The following is a 21,476-nucleotide window of genomic DNA, read 5'->3' on the forward strand; positions in this document are numbered from 1 at the left end:
GGCATCACCATGACAGTGTCCAGATCAACAGGGGCTGTACGGTAGAATGATCTTCTGGCCGAGTATGTTGAAGTTACTTTTGGAAAAAAATGCAAGCTTACTTTTCTGACATTTATTTGTGAATTAATATCGAACAGTCTATTCCTAGGGATATATAATGACAATCCCAACATTTGCTAAAGAACCAAACAAGCAACTATCTTATGTGTACAGAAACTGAAAGAGAATGCAAAAAAAGCAAAAATGTAATTATTTGTTTATTATTTATTATACTACCGTGGTAAAAAATAATAAAATCGAAATACATTATCATACATATTGATATCCTAATAAACTAGCATGCATTCGATAACTAAATTTACACATTCATAAAACAGATCGCATAATAAATATAATATACAGCCGTAGATCCGCAGAGAGCCATATTGTTGTGAACATAAGTGATCCCCGTCCAGCTACCCTACAAGCGGGCAGGGCGTGGCGCCCCGCCGCAAAGTACAATAAAACAAACAGATCGCTCCAATTTAGAATACATAGTTTACAATTTAATTACATGATACCCAAAACGGCTCATATTTTTACACATGTATTATACAGTTTTACAACGTGATAACCAAATGGAATTTACACTTTACATCTTGTTTAGTATCTTTACATCAGTCTGCCATCTTCAAAGGAATTGGCCATCTTACCGATACTCCCCACCACACTATTTTAAAACGCTTTTGCCTCTCCTCCGACCCTTTCTTAAATATAAAAAATGTCCGTTCTATTCGACAGGATTCGGAAACGGGAGGAAGAGACGTTAGGGAATATGTGGGGTGGAAGTCTTCAATTTCGAATTTAAGAGATCAGAAACGAGCCGGGCAAAAGGCAGAGACGCAAACAATTATTTCACATGATAAAAATACAATACAAATAATTTCTAAGTACAAAATGGATTATTTTACAATATTACACTATTAAACATTTTTTTTCTATATAAATACATGTGATACAATTTAAAAATGATTAACATATATACATATCACTAGCGGAGTGGGGGAGATGTGGTGGTGTCGCAGTTATCCTTAATAAGTGTACAAGCTACCAACATGGCATTTGAAGTGGCTGTTTGGAAATGTTATGAACGAAACTATATTACATATAATACAAAATTGGGTACTCTATGTACACATACCAAAGATGACTGAATGTTATCCTTTAGTGTGACTGGTCCTTACATCACACGGACATTCCATTTGTAAACAATAAGTATTCGAAAAAAAATTATTAGGTTATTTCCAAACCTAGGACATTCATAATAAAATATAGTCTCAGTATAAAATTGGATCGAAATTCACGCTAACTAAACGGTCTTCGAGAGGCAAAACTTTTGTAAAAAGGTATAAACCAGCTCCATTCCATTGCTCAACTAATTTTATTTAACAGTAATTAGGATTTGAACTGCACTTGAATTTAAGTTTAAATTAAAAACTGCTCTATTTTGGATAAACGCGTAAAATTAGAAGAAACCTCAACCCCTACTGTTAACGAAAATTTTTAAAGGAACGGGATGACAAAAAATTAAAAAAAAATTAAACAGATTGATAAAAACAAGTTTTGATCATGATGCATGACAATAAGTTTAAGTTTGATGTTATGAAAAAAAGTATATTAGAAAAAAAAAGTAAATAGTGGAAATATAAAATTATTATGGAAAAAATGTAACCCACAATTAAAAAGTGATGCAAATTTAGTCGCACTACACTTAACGGTAAACCCAAAACTTTTAGTGAACAATATATTTAAACAAAATAAATGTAAATATACCTGTCAATAAATTTATCCAAGGATATGAAAATTCTGCACCGTCTTGAGTGTCTGAAATTTAAATTTAAAAATATATACTACAAAGCGCAAACAATTTAAGGAAAGATTCTACTAACAAAAATAATGGCCAGGTTCCTTTTTGAGTTTTCAGTGTCAGGGGAATTACATAACTTCAAAGATATTCTTTTCTAATTGAAGTTTTCTATTTTAGTAGTGATTATTTAAAATTTTGTTTAATTAACAAATTGCACTTATGGAAAAAGTACTGAAGCCCTAAAGGACACATAATTGTTTGAAGTTAGTTATTTGTGGCATTTGTGGAGACACCTTGTTTATAAACAAAAAAAAAATATGTTTAACACTTTGGGCAGCCTTTAAAAACAGTAAAAAATTCTCTATTTTATAATGAAACTGTAATTTGAACATAAAATAACGTTTCATGCACTGTCAGGGATGTACTTCAAAATGATCCGCCCTGGGTGAATACAATCGGCTGCCCCAGTACGTTAGTAAACGCAGAATGTCAGCAAAAAACCCAGAGGGACGGCCGCCCTTGGACCGCCTTGGGACATCGCCCCCTATGTCCTTAGGGGCCATCCATTAATCATGTGAGGTCCAAATAGGGGGGCGGCTTTGGATAACAGCACTATTGCTCACAATGAGGGTATATTTTCACGCAACCATGCCCAAGAATGCCTTACTGTAAGCTGCGATATGACATCACGATAAGTAACACGCAATTGACACGGTCGATCTTTGTAAGATCAACCGACGCCTCGCTCGTGCTGGTTCACAACCGTCGGCTTTTTTCTTCATTGATTTTCTTAAAAAAGTATTCTGAAAATATTGAAGTTTTTTTTTAACAAAAAACACACGCAATGTTGGCCTAAAAATCTCACGATTCATGGACGACCTCTTAGGAAAATACGTCCCTGGGCACTGTCCATTATTAAAATCGGCCACATTATCACATCGGTGAATTTATAAAAATTGTGAAATTTAAAATTTATAATTTACCATGCAAAACATAGTCCTCAGATATTTAACTATTTCTTCTCGGAAACACTTAACGTTATCAACTTAGAAAAAGCGAACCACTTTGTATGATTTTTTTAGTAATTATTATTATTTTTTTGAAAATCGCAAATAGAAAAGTTACGATCAATTTTTTGGGCCACTTACCCTTTCCAGTGTTCCAGAATTTCATTTTTTCCTTTCCTTATAAATCGTTTATTTTCAAGCAAAATATCAATAAAAAAGTTGCTTTGAGGTTATGTAACTTCTTCCTATTGATTTTTCGAAAGCATCATAGGAACTTGTGCCATTACGTTTACAAGTAAAATCGTCCCTTAATTTTTTCTTACTTCTTTCTGGACCACCCTATGTATCCAAATTTCAATTCTCGATTGTTCCTGTACATTAATTAATTTTAAAATAAAATCCTGCGAGACTTACCGCAATCCTGGCATTATGAGATTAGTGTTAAAAGTTTAAACAAACAACACATTAGCAACAAATAACTAAAATTATTAGAGATGGAAACGTAATATTTCATTTTCAGAAAACCTGTCAATTTATAAAAGCTATTTTGACTTACGCCGCGACCGTGTGGAAATATTCGAACGTGGAATGTCCGCCGGTGTAAAAAAAGCACTCACAACAGTGTTTTTGTCCTAATACTATTAAAAATTATGGTGATATACGACTTGATGATACAAATATGTAATAATTTATAGAGATTAGTTCAAAAACACAGAAACAGTCATAAATGCAATTAAATTATAATCGTAATCATAACTATTATTTAATATAATGGAATTTACGAAAAGAACTTTACAATTATTACAAATACACTTTACATATGTTTTTATCAATTAAAGGAAACGTGCCATCAAATTCTACTTTATATAATTCCTATGTTAATATATTAATAACAGCTCATTAATTCATCTAAATTACAAGGAAATTCTTTTAAAGTTTTCAAACAGACCATATATTCGTCTCTGAATTCTCTCAATTCCAATTAAATACTTCACTATTTACACGGAAATTATACATTTTTTACAACCTAGCCTTCGATAAAACTTATATTTACACATGACAACTCGCTTTTTTTACAATGTATAAAATAACTCACTCAATGAAATCACGATAAATAAATATATATTTTTGCAAATTCAACAAATGTATGCAGTTTGCCAGTTCCCGTCTCCCCCCCTCACGTGTGACAAATACATTCGCCACAAAAGGGACAAGATCGGGCAACTCCTCGAGGTCCGTGAAGTATTTGACGAAATCAATAGAATCCGGCGTTAAAACACGACTTCTAATAATTTCTAATATGATAAAAATGCCTAATTCCTATAATAAATGCAACGTTATGTGTATGTGTGTGTGTGTGTAGCGAAACGCTGACTTTGGATTTTGAGGGATCCGCAGAAAGGACTGAGAAAACCGGGAAGAGAGAAAGAGAAACAGCGTCAATGGTGTGCGGTGTGTGGCTCTAGAAAAAATTTGATTTGGATGAACTTCATAATGTTGATGATGTTCAAGTCTATTTCCTGAGGACCGTATCACAATTATTAACGTACTGTCTGAAAAAGTTGGGGACACTTAAAAAATTTCCAAGTTTTCCTGTTGGTTCCGTGTATATGTTTAAAACACTGTTTATGTACAATTTGTGGTTCCGAATTTTCCATCCATTCCAAAATCAAAATAAAATTTGAGATTCGTTTCTTACAAATTTTCTATACAACCATTTATGTATTATTGTTAGGAGACACAAATGAACATGCACGTTATTTGAAATTGCGCTTGCCTTTTGTTTTATCCAAATCTTAAAATCAAAACTCCAAACCCATCCAATAAATTAAATCCGACTAAATAATTGCAATTAAACCATAAAAAATATACATGTAATACGTATAAAGTAAGAGATGAGCGTGAGAGAAAAGTTATAAAACAAAAGCCAATCAACGCAACAATGAATATAAGATGCTAAAGACAAATTACATAAATTACAGCTATAATACAGACAATATATGTATACACGATAATCTTAACTATGCTAACCTTAAAAAATAAAAATCATGATAAAAAATTACGAAAAAAAAATTATAAACCATTAAAATTGAAGAGAAAATAAAATGAAAATACTGGAACTGTGTGTATCCGACATGATCAACTAACACACAATTAGTCGAAAACGTAAAAATCTATTTAAATTAATAAGCATGATTGAAATGAAACATGATTGATTAAAATTAAAGGACGCCATTGGTGGGCGGGCCGATGGGGCCCAGCTCCCCTCCGATGGAGCCCAATGAGCCGGGAGCCTTCATGAAGTACTTCTCCAGCTTGGCAATTATGTGTTTGCCATAAGTGTATTTCCTCAGAGAGTTCAGGTGTGGTCTGATCTTGTGCATCAGCACCTTGCGCTGTGTCGGTTCGCTGACGTCGATCATTTTTTGTACCACATAGTTGGCATATTGGTCTTTCATCATTACGTGGAGTGCGCTGGAAAGAAAAATTGCAATTGGAAACGGAAACATACTGTGCCAGTGGACATGAACCATATAGTATCCAACAACCAATTAAATAGAAGACATTTAAAAATTCTCATGCTATTTTCTCCTGCCACACTATAGTACGAAATGCCTAAAAGCTGGCCAAAAATGGAAAAAAAGTTTCTATTTGGAATTTTTTAAGTATCAGGTTGGCAATAGGGATAATTGGGCTGTTCAAGTTGACTGGTGGAAACAGTTTGCCGTTTATACTGGAACTAGAATTTGAAATTGAAGTAACCTTATTGTGTGTGTCTCGTGGCCGCCTAAGCTAACAAAAAAATTCATCACATGTTCAAAGTGCTGTAAAAATTAATTTATTGTTCTGATAAAGTCGTAATAAAATGGACGTTGTTCCAGGAAGTATGTAAAGTATTTCAACATTATACATTATTCATAATAAATTATTCATAGTCCACTTATTTTCATTATTGTTTATGACAAATAATGCTTAAATTTATTACGAAAATCATTCAAAAGTGAACATAAAAGTTATATATAAGGCATCATAAGGCTAAATTACTTATTGACCTATAATCTATGATCAATTTACTATAATATTATGAAAAAAACATCTGCGCTTAGCTGCACTTTCAATTTTACAAAAAGCAAAAAAGCAAAGCAAAGCAAAAGTTGCAATAAATCGTAATTCAATTACTTCGTTAATATCGAACAAAAAGTGAAAAGAATATTGCACTCATTATAAAGTAAGTAAAAATAATGTTTGGAAAAATAGATATAAGTAAAATAGTAAAGAGCAATAAGTAAATAAAGAGAAAGAATACTCGAGTATAACATAGGAGAGGATAGTCAATGCATACTGATTTTATAATTTCAAGTATCTAATTTTGTTAATTCACAGCCACACAGAAAAAAGTGGAATATTTGAAAGACAAGACCCTGGTATCTATATCTTTTGGGGTAGCTGAATTGGAAACCAGTGTCTGTTTGAACCGATCAGGTCTGCGTTAAGATCAGTTCAAGGTCAAATGTAGAGAATCATTTGGCAACAAAGTAAACCTCCATATCTATACGTTTTTCGGGACGGTGAATCCGAATCCGGTGTCTGTTTGATCCGATCAAGTCTGCGTTAAGGTCAATTCAAGGTCAAATGTACAGAATCAATTGCTAACAAAGTAAACTAATGTACCTACATGTTTTTGGGGTCGCTTAATCCGAAATCGAGGTCAGTTTGACTTGATCAGATCTGCTAAAACACTCATTTATGTGTATTAAAATTTGAGTAACAAATTAAAGAAAGAAAGCTTTAACTCTGAGCCCGTGACTTTCAACAATATTCAACAGAATAACATGATAAAATGACAAAATTTTGTCAAATTTCAATATGAAATTCGTAATGTGTTGTAAAAAATCCCGAAACACCTTATTCGACTTTTTTAAATTTAAATTTTGATATCAAATTCGTAATCAGTTGTGTTAAAAATCCCAGTATACCCACTCTTGTACAATTTGGAATAAATTTCTATTTTTGGCCCGCTTTTAGGCATTTCGTACCGTAGTGTACCACTTAGCGCATAATACATGTTTTTGAATAGTGCTGTAGTTTCAGCCTACTGCTTTTATTGATATAACAGAAAACTGTTTTAAATGTGACAATGTATATTTTTAATTATTTGGATACGTTCGTTATGATTGCGGTGATATAAGATTCGATGGGTTTTAACGGTAATATATAAAAAAAATAAGTGTGGCAAAAGCATATTATCATGTCAGAAAGAGAGCATTACTATTTGACACGCAACCAACCCCCATGGACCCCATATAGTTATAACTCTATGCTCCCGACAAAAATTTAATTCGTTTTTATCTTTACATATTATAAGAAATATTAACACAAAAATTATTCTGATTTAGCCAAAGTGCAAATTAATAAAATTATGTACATTCTTGAGCAAAACAGGCTTTAATAAAATATATTGCTTCGTCTTGTTACTGCTAAGAAAAGTTTAACTGATTACACCTTACATTATATACACTATATGGCATGTATTAAATTGTGCTGTTTTTTTTTTTTTTACTGAGCGATTAAAGCAGGAAACTCATTACAAACGGACGGCTCGGCACCGGACCGGACGGCACAGTACCGGTAAAATTCGTTTACGTGTATTTCAATGAAATGCAACCCATTACAAACGCTCGGCTCAGTTCGGCACAGTCCAGCAAGGCAACGGACCGGCCGGAATTTCCAGAGGGGAATAAAATCCGTTCAAGACGAACGGATATCGAGTCAAAACTAGTATCTGCATCATTTATTCTGTCGTTAGATGAACATGGCTTCTGAAGAACTTCTTATAGAAATAGCGAGGAAATATCCATTCCTCGATGATGTCTTGAATTCCAGTTACCGCGACTACAGGAAGAAGGACAATGCATGGAAACAAATTTCTGAAAAGTTTCAAGACTCGGCCTCTAATTCATTTGGTTGCCATGAATATTTATCATTTCTTGAGAAATTGTGCAATGCACACTTACTATTATTAGCTCCTCTTTCGACGAGCTCTCCATTGCAACTAGCTTCTTTTCCAATTCGGTGACGTACTGGCTGTTACAAATGAGTTAACTACAGTACGCGACCGTCCGGTCCTGTCTCGTGCCGTTCCTTCCGTTGCCGAGCCGGCCGTTCATAATGAGTTCCCTGCTTAAAACTGAAACAAGTTTTGACCCATACAGGCTTTACCGTACAGTTAAAAACTGTCTAATGTGTGGAGCCCATAACATGCTCAGCTTACAGATTTCTAGGTCGACCACATATTAATGTAAATAATAATAATAAATATTAATATAAATTGGATATTATTTGAGCAATCCATATACGAGACTTGTTATGCTATCTGTGTCTCTTTTAATAGTGTAACAGCATAATAATTTGTTTGTTTTTTGTCCGATTTAAATCAAATTGATTTCAAAACATAGAGACAGGTTCGTAGCTAGGGGCTGGCCAAGGGAGCGGTTGCCAGGGGCGCAAACTCAAGGGCCAAGTTTCAAGCCTGCGGGCTGCGGAAGTTGGGTTGCCTTTTACATTTCGGGAAAGGACAATCTTGGTGCTGCCATCTGACAACCGATGTCCATATTGTAAAGTACGATTTTTTGTCAGTAAATTTACTCAGAACATTTTGAAGTACAAGCGTTGTGTTGTGAACATTTCTGTGCAATTATTTCTTACAACTTTTGATGTGGATTATGCAATAGTGCATCGATGAGATTATTTCAACTTTTAGGGATGAAATGCCATCAAAAACCACTATATTTGGTACATGGTGGCCTCCAAAAAAAAAAATTGTACACGTTGGATCCCACATAATTTCACAAACATTCAAAAAAGGCCAATAATTGGTCGAAAGAAGTGCTCAAAACATAAGATTGCGGTGCTTCAAAACACGTCTTTGACACAACAGGGGATGAACCATGAGCATATGCGTATGAGCCCCCAAAGTAAACAGCAATCGACTGTATGGGTCTTTTAAGGGGTTATATCACTTTTTTACTTTTTTTTTATTGGCTTAAAATACGGTAAATCATTCTTAGATTCATAATCAAAAACTTTTTTACATGAAAAAACTTCGTAGAATTAATTTCTCGGAAGCAATTCCGAAGAGTAAAAATTGCAGATTTCGCTTCTATTGTCAATACAGCATTTTTCAATTTCGTGCACGTAAACATGCCTACAACTTACCACTCATGGAGAAAATACTTCAAAAGTGAAGGATAAATGTCATCACAAGCAAAAAAAAAACGTTATTATACAGGGCTGGAAAATCCACATGTCCATCTGCCTCTACATGAGAGCGACACAGTAAAGTAAAGAAATCCGTGTGATAGACAAAGATGGCTATATTGAAGACATTTCATAATCTGAATAGTCACTCCCACTTCTAACCCGAAACGGGCGGTAACTTCAGGTTATGAAACGTCTTCACTATAGCCATCCTTGTTTATCGCACGGATTTCTTTACTTTGTCGCTCTTATGTAACAGCAGCTGGACCATGTGGATTTTACAGCCGTGTATACTGAACTGAATATAAGATTTTTACGATGATTAGAGCATGTGCGTCGTCAATCAGCTGTACGCTGTAGTTCCTAGTTGTGCTATTATTGTGTTTGTTATTATTTGACTTTGCTGATTTGTTTGCAGTGGTGCAATCTGAGTGATAAATTGTATGCAAGTCATAAAAGTAGTAAAAATCGACAGCTCGTAAACGAAGTAAAATTAGAAATGGACGTAAGCCTAACCGTCATTCATTTGAGTGCGATCCGGAGTTCGTGAGCGCGTCGGCAAAGAAACTCAAACTTGATGAGGATAAGTGTGAAAGAGAAGTAAATGAGTCTTTTGGGTATCTTTCATTGATTTCATAACCATGAAAAGAGCAGGAAGAGCAAAATACGACTATGGAACGTCAATTACATGGTGCCGGGATAGCAGAGTGATGGTGAAAAAATTTGTATGCACCCCATATTATTATGATTTCCAAAAGTTACAGCGTTCTTAAACTTCAAACTTGTTTTTCCCGAAACCATGTTTTTGAAATCGGCGAGCAGCAGAACTCAAAGAGTTTTCATCGGATCTACTTGAGAATTGAACTGAAACTTCATCGTGTGGTTATCTAGTGAAGTACACACGATTTTTACAATTGATCAACAAGCAAGATTTTTTTTATAGTCAAAGTTGATTTTTTTGTTGAAAATTCGAATTTTTTGTTCAATGTCTCGCCAGTTTGCGAAAAAAAATTTCTAAAATTATGATCGTGTGAGCTAAAATCATGTAGTTTATGAAAAAAAAATTTTTAAACTTCCAGATGGTGATCCAGGGGACTTCTACTGCTCGCCACGGAGGACCTTTGAAAAATTTAGTTTTGTTCATGCACTCCGATAGCCACCATTTTACAAGAAATTTTCAATAAAAAATTTTTTTCTTACTCCTAAAGGTTGCTTAATCGATTGGTTGTTCATGATTATTATAAAAGAATGCTCAAAAAAAAATAATTCTTGAAAAAACCCCTTAAGATGAGACAAATACAACAAGTTGTTTGCGCACGAAATACTTCTAAGTAAATGGTTGCCCATTTTTTCGAAAAAACCAAACAAGTGGTAACTGTACCATAAGTACATTTGTTTGTAAGAAGTCTTCGGAAAAATAAGGGAAACCAACAACCGAAGACGTATCATTCTCCACCAGGACAATGTGAGCTCCCACGCATTGACTCAAAAGAGAGACTTTTTAAGAAACGGTCGAAAAGACGAGTCATCCGCCATACAACTCTGATTTGGTACCCAATGAATTTTCTTTTCTGGCACATCAAAATTAAATTATAAGGTTAGCGTTTTTCGATACCTGAGGAAATGGTTGATTCGTTCAAAGTGTATGTTTTGCTTCGAAAATTGGTTCAAGTGCATGCAAAGGTGTCTTGATCTTCATGGAGAATATTTTGAAAAACAATAAAGCTATATACAATCATTAATTTCTTTTTTTGTTATCTATTCCCGAGATATAAAAGGCAACACTCGTAATTTCTATAATATGGAATTACTCTAATGTTGTAAATCTATTCCACTTACTTGTCATTAAATCCGCACACTTCCTCGATTAACAATGCCCTTTCAGCTCTTGTAGCGTGAGTGACGCATTTTTCCACGACGTTACTGGCAAACTTGTGCTGACTCAGAACTAGAACCTTTCCACGGACGCTGTTGATCAGCTGAGATTTGTCTTCTGGTTTACCGTGCTCTGCAAATAAATTGTACATGTAAGTCAAAACGAAATCGAACCGGTGGTCCTTTTCACGTACCTAGAACATGTTGGATGACGTAATTTCCAAATTGGTCCTGGATAAGTTGGTCAGTGTGTTGGTGCAGCTCGGCCAGGATGGGTGCGGTCTGTTCTGGAGTGCAGTGCTCCAAGATGCGTTGGATGACCCGGCAACCGTATGGGTGTGTCGAAAGCGTATAGACTTGTCCTGAGAATGACTGGATGATGAACTAGAAAGGGGCAAAAGTTGGTTTAATTTAATCAAAAACAGTATTAAGAAGTTTTTTTTATACAGGTGTTCAGAAAGTAGGAGCAAAATAGTTATTTGTACCTTGTATCTTACAAGCGTAAAGTCATTCTTTATTGCACAAACAGCTTGGCAACTTCAGTACAATAACAAGAGTTTTTACACATCTGTGTGTGTTTGCATAAGAAATAATACATTTTTTATGAATATTTGTACTACATAGATTCTTTAAAAACATATAATAGTACTATTCAAGTGCATGACAACATACAATATTTCCAGTTCTCACCAATCCGCATCTCTACATGGGGAGTCGCTTTCATCTAGTAAGACTTTGCGTTTTCTTCAATAAATTTATCTTTGATGAGGGGTGCTTTTTTCTCCACAAAAGGAATATGAGCAATTGGTCGCTCTTCGACACAAATTCATAAACGTCAGTGAAAGAGCTTTAAATCAAATTTTAAACTTGGCTACGGTTTCTCGGCCGCATGATTTCGTTTGTTTAAGGGGACATATACGATCAGAAAATCGATTTTTTCCGAAACTCAAAATTAACGATAGTTCTATCGTTTAAGAATATAAAAAAAATCGATTTTTGATCGAATGTGAAGAATATATTCTGATAGTTTGAAAGCGAAATTTGAAGAACTCCGAAAGTTATAGCCCGTAAACGTTGTGCGTGTCCGCTTGGGTCTGAAGCGCTCGCCGCAGGTAAAAGCAAGACCGCACAGGTAGACCAGATGTTTGAAGGAGAATTAACTGGATGAGTTTCGGGAAATAGCCGCCCAAATTTTTTACACTTTATAGTTGCCGCTTTGTCCACAAAAACATGATGTTTGTTTATCGAATGACTCCGTCTGCAAACATTTTTTTATACCAATTCTGCAGAAATTTCGCATGAAAATTCGATTTTTGTCTTTAAATGCGTGCCGTTTTTTAAAATTTGCATTTTTTTCCATTTTTCTTGACGTCACGTTTTAAATAAGAAAATTTTTGTAATTTGATGCAATCGAATTTCACGGGAAACTAGTATGTACACCGTTTTGGAAGTCGCACCGTAACCTTGCTGTGACTCTCTACCACACGTCCGCCATTTTAACGATGAATTAAAAAAAAAAAATTATACTTGAATATCCTATTAAAGAACACCTACAGTCTGATGAATGTAGAATGAATATTTCATAGTTTAAAAAATTCCTCAAAATCGACTCATTTTCCTCCGTCTAATTGTATATGTTCCCTTAAAGATTTTACAACGAAAAAACCCGATTTATACATTTTGAAGGATTTGTTTGCTTTGACAGCCAACTAGACTTTGAAATGCCCAGTATAGGGAAAACTCACTGTGAGGACATGATAGCTTGATGCGTAAATTTGTACGTGACACATTCCAGGTCATCAGGCTTCAAATCAAAGAGTACGTAATTTTTTTATTTATTTTTTTTCATATATTGAGATCTTTTAGGAAAAAAGAATATAATAACTAGCAAACAATATGATTTGGTGTAAAAATGTCTTCCGGAATGGTGTGTTTCGGAAAAGTGAAGTGAAGTATCTGCTTAATTATTTTTCCGAAAGGCCAAAAGATATAAAATCATCGAGTCTTTGGTCGGAATGGTCCATGATGAGACCTTTACTGATAGCTGAAAAAACAATTCACTCTAAACAATTTTCTAAGTTGACATCTTAATTGAAGCGAGAGTTTGTTGAACACCATACCACGATATCAAGTATTCAGCAAAAAACCTGTCACTTTTGACCTGACAATAACAACCATATTAGTCTTTTACGGCTTTAGAATGGGTCTTTTTTTGTAATTGCAATTTGTTGCCAATAATTAGTTTACCAAATAAAAAAAAATAGCTCGACTAAAATAAAAAATGTGGTACTTAAAATATAGAAAAATAACTTTGGAGGTACATAATTTGATTAATTTTGAGTTTCGGAAAATATAGAAACTTGTACCAAGATTTTTATGACTAGATTCACTTCTGAAATTTTTTGCTTGTAGTTTCTGAACACAATACATCAATCTAATTTATGGTCAACGGCACACGAGTTCTCACCTGTAACGCATTGGGATCAACGCATTCAATGCATTTCTGCACGACGTGGTTGCCGTTTTGATCTTTGACGCACTTCAGAACGTGCCCGTCAAGTTCCCTCACGATTTCCTGTTGCTGTTCGGCCGGAATGGACTCCAGCGCTTTCTGTATTACCCTGCAACCGTACATTTGGAGGGCGAGAGGAAGCACGTGTCCCCTAACCTTCTGGGCCAAAGTTGTTTTCTGTTCCGGTGTGCCGAATTCAAAGAACTTTTGTATTACATAGTTTCCGAAGACGTCCGTCATGAGGTTGTAAGCAGCGGACAAAATTTCATTGAAGACCATCTGTTTTTCGGTGGCAGTGGCCCTTTCGAGCTTCTGCTGAATGAATCTGGAGCCGTGCTGGTCTTGGGAGAATTCCACAATGTGGTTGGCCAGATCCCTGAAATAAAGTGAAGTTTGTAACATCCCTCCATAAATTCAAGCGTTATAAACGGCATTTAAAGCTCTCTAATCAGGTATTACGAAAACTAAAAGAGCCATCTAGAGATAAGTTCTATAAAACATGTTGTGTATAAACTTTATTTAAGAAACGAATGACATTTTTCATCGGTGTAGATGTCCCAGAGAAGATCTGAATAGTTGTTTATGTGAAAAACATTTATTTGTTAGTGAGTTTTGTAGCACAATTGTTAACCTGATCCCTAATTGCTTCTAATATATCTTTTTCTTTAAATGTCCATTTGGTTATAGTGAATTTAAAATTGCTCCTATTTAATCAACTAACGAAAAATCTTTGTTTTTATATACACATCGTCAATATAAATACTGTTGACAGTTTCTCAATCTATGACAAACATTCAGAATTCATTTTGAGAAAACAAGTTTTTGTTGTCCAAAACTGATACACTACAAAAATATACTACAAAACTTAAAACTGACAACTGCCAGAGATGTAAAGCTTTGGTTTGTTAGAGCTATGCTTCGCAGGCGACATACGCGGTTAGCAGAGTTTGTAGCATTCTACTTTATCGATTTTGAAGGGAGGTATGCTGGTAAGTGCAGACGAAAATATTTATTATTATTTTGGCAAAATTTATTTTTATCATGACAATGGTGAATATTTTTTGCTGACAATACTTATTGAGGATGAACATGAAGGTCTTCTTTTGAATTTAATTAGTTGTCGTTGTCAAAATAAAAGTGAAGATCGAATGTTTTCTAAAAGACGTTTGGAAGGGACAGTATACAATGGGAGATGTTCTCGTACGAGATCGATCAATTTCTCGTCTTCCTCTGGTGAAAACTTGATCGACATTTTAAAATTCGTGAAAAATAAACGTGTACGTTGTGGGCTCAATTGAACAACTGCGTTGAAATCAAATCGAATTTGATTTCGACTGAACCGACGACATACATAATTTTCTGCCTACCCTGAGTAGTAGTACTTAATTTACACCCTGTATAAACGCATTCAAATCTCATAACTTACAGGACTTCACAAANACGTTGTGGGCTCAATTGAACAACTGCGTTGAAATCAAATCGAATTTGATTTCGACTGAACCGACGACATACATAATTTTCTGCCTACCCTGAGTAGTAGTACTTAATTTACACCCTGTATAAACGCATTCAAATCTCATAACTTACAGGACTTCACAAAGATTCTTGACAACTAGTTTTAAATCTATTGAATTACTAATCTCTTTTAGTGTACCTCAAGGTTCAGTTCTAGGGCCATTATTATTCTACACATTTATAAATAACTGACGTTAGGATGTGCCTTGATTGGTTAATGCTCATAATCCCACAATAGCCAAAACCTAAGACAACTGTCGCCGACTTCACTTAACCGCAAATTATTTTCTCTTATTTTTTTTTAATCTTTTATTGTGCCTTGTGTTATAAACAAACTAGAATATATGTCACTTGTTTGATGTCACAATTATGAAAATACTATAAATATACTTGAATCTAATAGAAATTTTTTAAACTGTTCCAAAAGTTGATGGTGTTTTTCCAATTCTTTTTCCATAAAATTGTACCCAATAATATTGACTATCCATCCATATTGGCTAAACTTAATCTGTTCTACGAGAAAATTCTCGACATATACGAATACTTCATCTAGAAGTACTAAGCATTTTTAACATTTTTAAAGAAGAGTTAATAATCTCAAATTAGTTTCAATAGTTTACGTTACGTTGATTTCCCTGTTTCACCATTGCTTTTTATTGATATAGTAGCAAGTTTGGTCAAAAAGTAACATGAATTTTCATATTGCGCATGTTATATTATATCTGTCGAGTTGATTATTTGCTGCCGAGCTACGGGGTCCCTAATTTGACACATGGTTTACATAACCCCTTTCAGGGATAAAATGATGCGTAAAGTCCGACCAACAACTACCTCGCGATACGTATCGGGTATCGTATAAACTTCAAAATGGCATAACTCGCTCAAAAAAAATCGTACTTGATTTTTTTTCAAATTGCTTGTTAGAAAGTGCACTTCACGTTAGTCTGTTTTATTTTTGAAAAAAAAAATTGGAGCGACACAGGTAACACGTCAAGCAATCAAATTTCTTAAAAAAAAATTCTTTGGTTTTATCAGGACATGGAGTTGCGGCATCGACTAGTATCCATTTCGAATATATATTTTTTAAAGTACAGATAATTGCGTACAAAACGAAAAAAATGTCTTGATATAACAATAATTGGCGGATCTATGCGCTTTACAAAAATGTCAATTTTTTTTTTGCAATAATTTTGTTACGAAGTGTATTAATTCTGAGTTTTGAAAAATTTCTATGTACTTACTTACTATAAATTGCATTTTTCTTCACAATAAACAGTATATATCGCATACCCTTTTGACCTGGTGAACCAGTTTCCTGGTCGACGGAATCATACATTTCACAAGATGAAAAATAGTGTTAGCGCTACCCTGAGTCCATCTGAGCAGAACCTAACAAACCAGCAACGCATCTTCTTGTGTTCTAGATTCCAACGTAAGTCCGACGCGCACAACTGACTGTCTGCTTTGCGTCGCCTACAGTTCTAACAAACCATAGCTTTAGGATGACGAGTAAAGTGACAAGTGAAATTGGCAGTGTGNCTGAGCAGAACCTAACAAACCAGCAACGCATCTTCTTGTGTTCTAGATTCCAACGTAAGTCCGACGCGCACAACTGACTGTCTGCTTTGCGTCGCCTACAGTTCTAACAAACCATAGCTTTAGGATGACGAGTAAAGTGACAAGTGAAATTGGCAGTGTGAGAACTTTACTTCACTGTCGAAATTATGGAAAGTGACTCATCGCTAGCTCTTGGACTATCATCGAAATAAATGAAATAGACCCCCGAGTTTGGAAACCGATATTAAGAATCACTATTTCCTTTTCTTGAGATGTTTTCCAGCGTGTGCGGGAAAATTGGATTCGAAGGTGTTGTGCGTGTATTCAAAATGGTCGTAGTTTGTTTTGTACTTGTGCGTTTAAAAATTACTGAATTTTGCTTTTTCGCAAGTACCTAAATTATTTTTAACACATATAATTATTTGGACGACGTGAATCTTTGTATACTTTAATTACATATTTTTCAAATTCATAATCTGATTAAAAGTTAAGTTCCTGATTTAAGAGATTCATAATTGCTAAAATTCCAGCTAAAATTTAAGCACAACACTATCTTCGTACTACAAAATTGATACATTTTATTTTATTTATTTAAAAACTGAAAAACAATTGTCTTGAAATTTAGTAAAAGTTTCACAATAATAGTTGTTTACATTTTTTCCATAGGACAAGTCTGCCGCGAGCACACGTGGTATGCATCAGCTGTGTAGCGTTAGGTTATTGTCACGTTGTGATGAAACTCCCCAATATTAATACTCACTGTATTTTGAAAACTGTTAATCTTATGCCCCTGTAATATACACATTTTTTGTTCATTTATGATTACTCTACCTCATGCTGAAGTAAAGGCAGTCAAATTTCTTACACCCTGTATATGGTCCATATTTCAAATTTTTTTGCCCCTACGTTTTCTGAATATGGATTTCCAAAATCAGGTGTCTATTTCATGTATATCGATAGTAGTAAGGAGGAAGAAGTGTGTGGGGATCGAAAATCCATAGGCATATCCATTTAGAAGGCAACAAGATATAGAAAATATGGAAAAAAGGTAATAAAACATAATATCAATTATTTTTAGAGGTTTTTCAAGAAAACTTCAAAAATATTTAAGCAACATGTTGGTTTTAAATTTTAAGTGTTTTCTATAAAATGATACCATCACATAGTTTAGGGCGTTTATGACCAACAATAGCTTTTGGTTTTTGAAATTCAAAGTTGAGGAATTTTAAATAAAACACAGGATACTGCATAAAAAGATAAACATGTCCTACCTTAGTTGCAAATTCGGATATCTGTTATTCCTGAAATCTTCGAGCAGTCTGGATCTTCCCTGAGGTCCTTTGTCGAGTGTGCTGGGCACAGTGGTAAGAGATGAATTGATTTTTGTGAACAGCGAATTGGTAGAGCCGAATATAGCAGTTGTGTTCAGTCCTGCAGCCACGGAGTTCCTGTACTTGGCTTCTGCGCCCGGTGCTGCTGACAGCACTCTCGAATTGACCAGGCCGCCGAGCTGTAAAGGAGCTGTTGGCGGAGGTGTCAAACTGCCGGTCAGGGGACTAGGACTGCTCCCGATGTTGTACGAGGTCGGCCACTTCTGTCTATAATCCAACGAGGGCGAGAAAGCTGAAGTGTTACGGTCGAAAGAGTCTCTGCGCGAAGTTGTCGTGGTATTCAGGCCCAGTCCTGTAAGATTATCTGCATAAAAATTTAAGCATAAGTCCATACAGTCGCAGCAAAAAATATGTTTCAAACAATTAGAGTAACTGCAACGAAATTGTCTCTATCTGTAGGTACAGGAATATATTTTAAATTTTGTTTAGGATATTTACATATTTACAAGGTATCGAATAAATTAAATTTTTTGTATAATATTATATGAAACATTTTTTTTGTAAAGGATATGGATTGTCTGCTGATATAAGTATCTAATAGATAAATGTGTTAATAGTAAACAATTCTTACATTAAAATATTTTCAACTGATTTGAGATGATATTTTCTGCTTTATGAAATTCTTTTTTGTAATTATCTGTTCAACCTACATTTTGCACAAATAACCACATTAATCAAAGTTGCTCGTAATTATGAATTTAGAAGTTTTCATGGTCTATTAACTGTGGTGATTTACCTGCTTAATGAAATTTGTATGTAGTTTCCAGAAATAACTACATTAACAAAGTCAATTTTCAGATACCGAAATGTATGAATATTCATTGCAGTTTAACAAAACTGAAAATTACTTTTGCGAGACTTAAAATATTTTAATTATTTTAATGTAAATTTTAATAAATTTTATTACGGTTTATTCTGAAATCATACTTAACCATGTAACAAAATTTCAGGTAGTTTTTTTAACCATCTCGACAAATTACATTTAACCTGCATTTTTTTTTTTCTATTAATTAAATTCATTCAAAATGATGTTTGGTTGTACTTAAACTTAATTTTATTGCAACACAAAGACAAAGCTGTACACTATACATTCACTATACATAGAAATTCTTCCACCATGCATCAAATTAATAAACTTTTTAGTGTGCCATATTTCATTAAGTCTGATATATTGTGGCTCAAATTGAAGTATAACAACCACCATTTGTGATGAAGTATCTAGGGTAGATGAAGACTCACTAGTTGCATGTAACACAAAGTAATTATTATCGGGTAATACTAAAATTGATGCTAAGCCATATCCTACAATTTCAACTTATTATTGTCTCCAATCATTCAATCGTTTACCGTATTTCGGCTAGGACTTAAATTGGTTTAATGTATGACTTCATATACAAGGTGATCCAATTTTCAGTACACAGGCTAATTAACATGGGTAAAAATTAAAAGTCCTTCAAATATAGGGGTTACACCACTGTAGAATTTTCAAAAAATAGTTTTTTTTTTCTTAAAATCTAGTTTGAACCTTCTAGAATATGAGGCAAAAGGTTTTATACATGAAAAACATTTTTTTCTTATTTAATTTTGCGCCTTTCCTGAAGCGTGTCGGGCATCTCTCATACGGCTACCTGCTCTATGAACATACTTGCTCGGAAGGTACCACGTACATTCTTACCTATTGATTTATAACTTCTCTCATAGATGTCATTAGGGAGTATGCATGTACAATTAAAGCAAAATTTTCAAACAAATGTACGTTAGTGTAGCGTTAGTGCACGTTCATATCTAAAACTTTAAACACGTTTCTCTCGAAACACGCTTTTTCAAAACGGCATGCACCATAACTCCAACAATTTTCAATATTTTCTTTTGAAATTTTAACCACATATTTAAAACAATATTTTGGAGAGAAACACGTGCAGATTTTTCGATAAGTTAATTTAAACAATTGTTATAAACAAACACTTGCACATTTTGGAAAAAACAATATTTTTACAATCCCGTATGTGTTTCTTTAGCTATACTCTTGTAGATGAAGAGCAATTTTTTTTTTGTTCCACCTTGAAAGCACTAATTTTTTAATGAAAAGTTTTTTCTGTACACTTGATACACGCCTAATAAATTTTTTTTCTATTACCTTTCCTTCTACTGAAAAAAAAAAATTCTCAAAAACAAGTTTTTTTAAGCCGTTACAGTGGTGTAACCCCTTAAAACATGGACACTTAGACCACACATATTTAGAAACTATATATCCTCAAAACTGGAAATTCTAAGCCTGTCATTTTTGAAAGATTTTCACTCATTTCATAATAACGTATTATTACATTTTGGTTAAAAAAAATTGATAATTTAAAAAATGGCACCTAAAAATAAATCGTAGCAGGTGTAAGACACAATTTTGAGAAAATTTTAGTTCTCAAATATGCATATTATTAGAATCCATTTAATAAAAAATATTTCCATTCCAATTATTTTTTATGTATTTGATTAATACACATACAAATTCAGACATCTTGTATATAGGGTGAGTTTTTTTCCATATTTAGTGTAGGGATCTGGCAAAGTAGCAAAGATACAAAAAAGTTTAAATGAGGAGAGATGTGCAGTTTTATGATCCTTATTATATGTTACTTTTATTTTTTGAAAAAACATCATAAACTACAAGTTTTTTAAATGTAAACCATTCTGTGAGAAGAGCCTCAAATTCTTTTTCAAAAAGATGTATTTTGTGCATTAATAATTTAGGTGGGTTTTTTGAACAATTTCTTTAATATCTTTAAAGTAAATAATGGTTTGTTCATAAAATTCTGATATTTTTTGCGTCTTTGATAAGGATTTCATTTACTTACCACAAACGATTTCCATCATTATGATTTAAATGCTTTATTCTTTACTTATTATAATTGTTTTATTTAAAACATGCCAGTCGCACACTGCTCTGGTGCTCTGACACATACAGAGGTGCGCATACAATGCCGACTTCAATTGTTCTGATTTTATTTGTTGGATTGCGTATAATTTTCACAGCCATCTACGTCAATGAGCAATTGAAAAGTTAAAAACGGCTGCAGTTCTCTCATTTTTCAAAATAACAATACCGAATATTATATCGTTGGAAAGCATAAAAAAAGACATTTTTTTCTAGCTCATAGCTAACTATGGTCTACATTTAAAAAACCTGAAGTTTATGTTATAACTTGAAAACGAAAGTGTACACGAATAATTTGATCACACTTATTAACACTGCAAAAACCTGAAACCTTGTAATTTAAATTTTGTTTTGCAAAATAAATAGCAACACATCCGAAAAATTTGCCGAATTCGGATTTTTCTATATATCTAGTCAGCCATGAGGTTTATTTAAAAAATAAACGTAATGTATAATAAGGATAATAACACTGCACATCTTTCCACATTTTTAAGTTTTTTGTATCTCTGCTACTTTCCCAGATCACTACACTAGACATCGAAAAAACTCACCCTGTATATAATTTCTAGTTTTTGATCTGAATCAA

At 33.8% G+C, this 21,476-nt stretch overlaps 1 protein-coding gene across 1 annotated transcript in view; it reads right to left on the minus strand.

Moving 5' to 3' along the window:
• Nucleotides 1–246: 246 nt before the first annotated feature.
• The window catches only part of LOC108903762 (pumilio homolog 2), a 30,171-nt gene continuing 8,941 nt past the window's right edge, over nucleotides 247–21,476 (minus strand). Inside the window, exons 5-9 of the mRNA XM_018706051.1 lie at nucleotides 17,842–18,265; nucleotides 13,454–13,874; nucleotides 11,181–11,370; nucleotides 10,951–11,119; nucleotides 247–5,328 (exon numbers count right to left, since the gene is read on the minus strand). Coding sequence (XP_018561567.1) covers nucleotides 5,076–5,328; nucleotides 10,951–11,119; nucleotides 11,181–11,370; nucleotides 13,454–13,874; nucleotides 17,842–18,265 — 1,457 coding nt within the window. The 3' untranslated portion in view covers nucleotides 247–5,075. The remainder of the gene's footprint in view (nucleotides 5,329–10,950; nucleotides 11,120–11,180; nucleotides 11,371–13,453; nucleotides 13,875–17,841; nucleotides 18,266–21,476) is intronic.

Source organism: Anoplophora glabripennis, unplaced genomic scaffold, assembly GCF_000390285.2.
Source record: "Anoplophora glabripennis isolate ALB-LARVAE unplaced genomic scaffold, Agla_2.0 scaffold154, whole genome shotgun sequence".
In the NCBI taxonomy this organism is placed as follows: Eukaryota; Metazoa; Arthropoda; class Insecta; order Coleoptera; family Cerambycidae; genus Anoplophora; species Anoplophora glabripennis.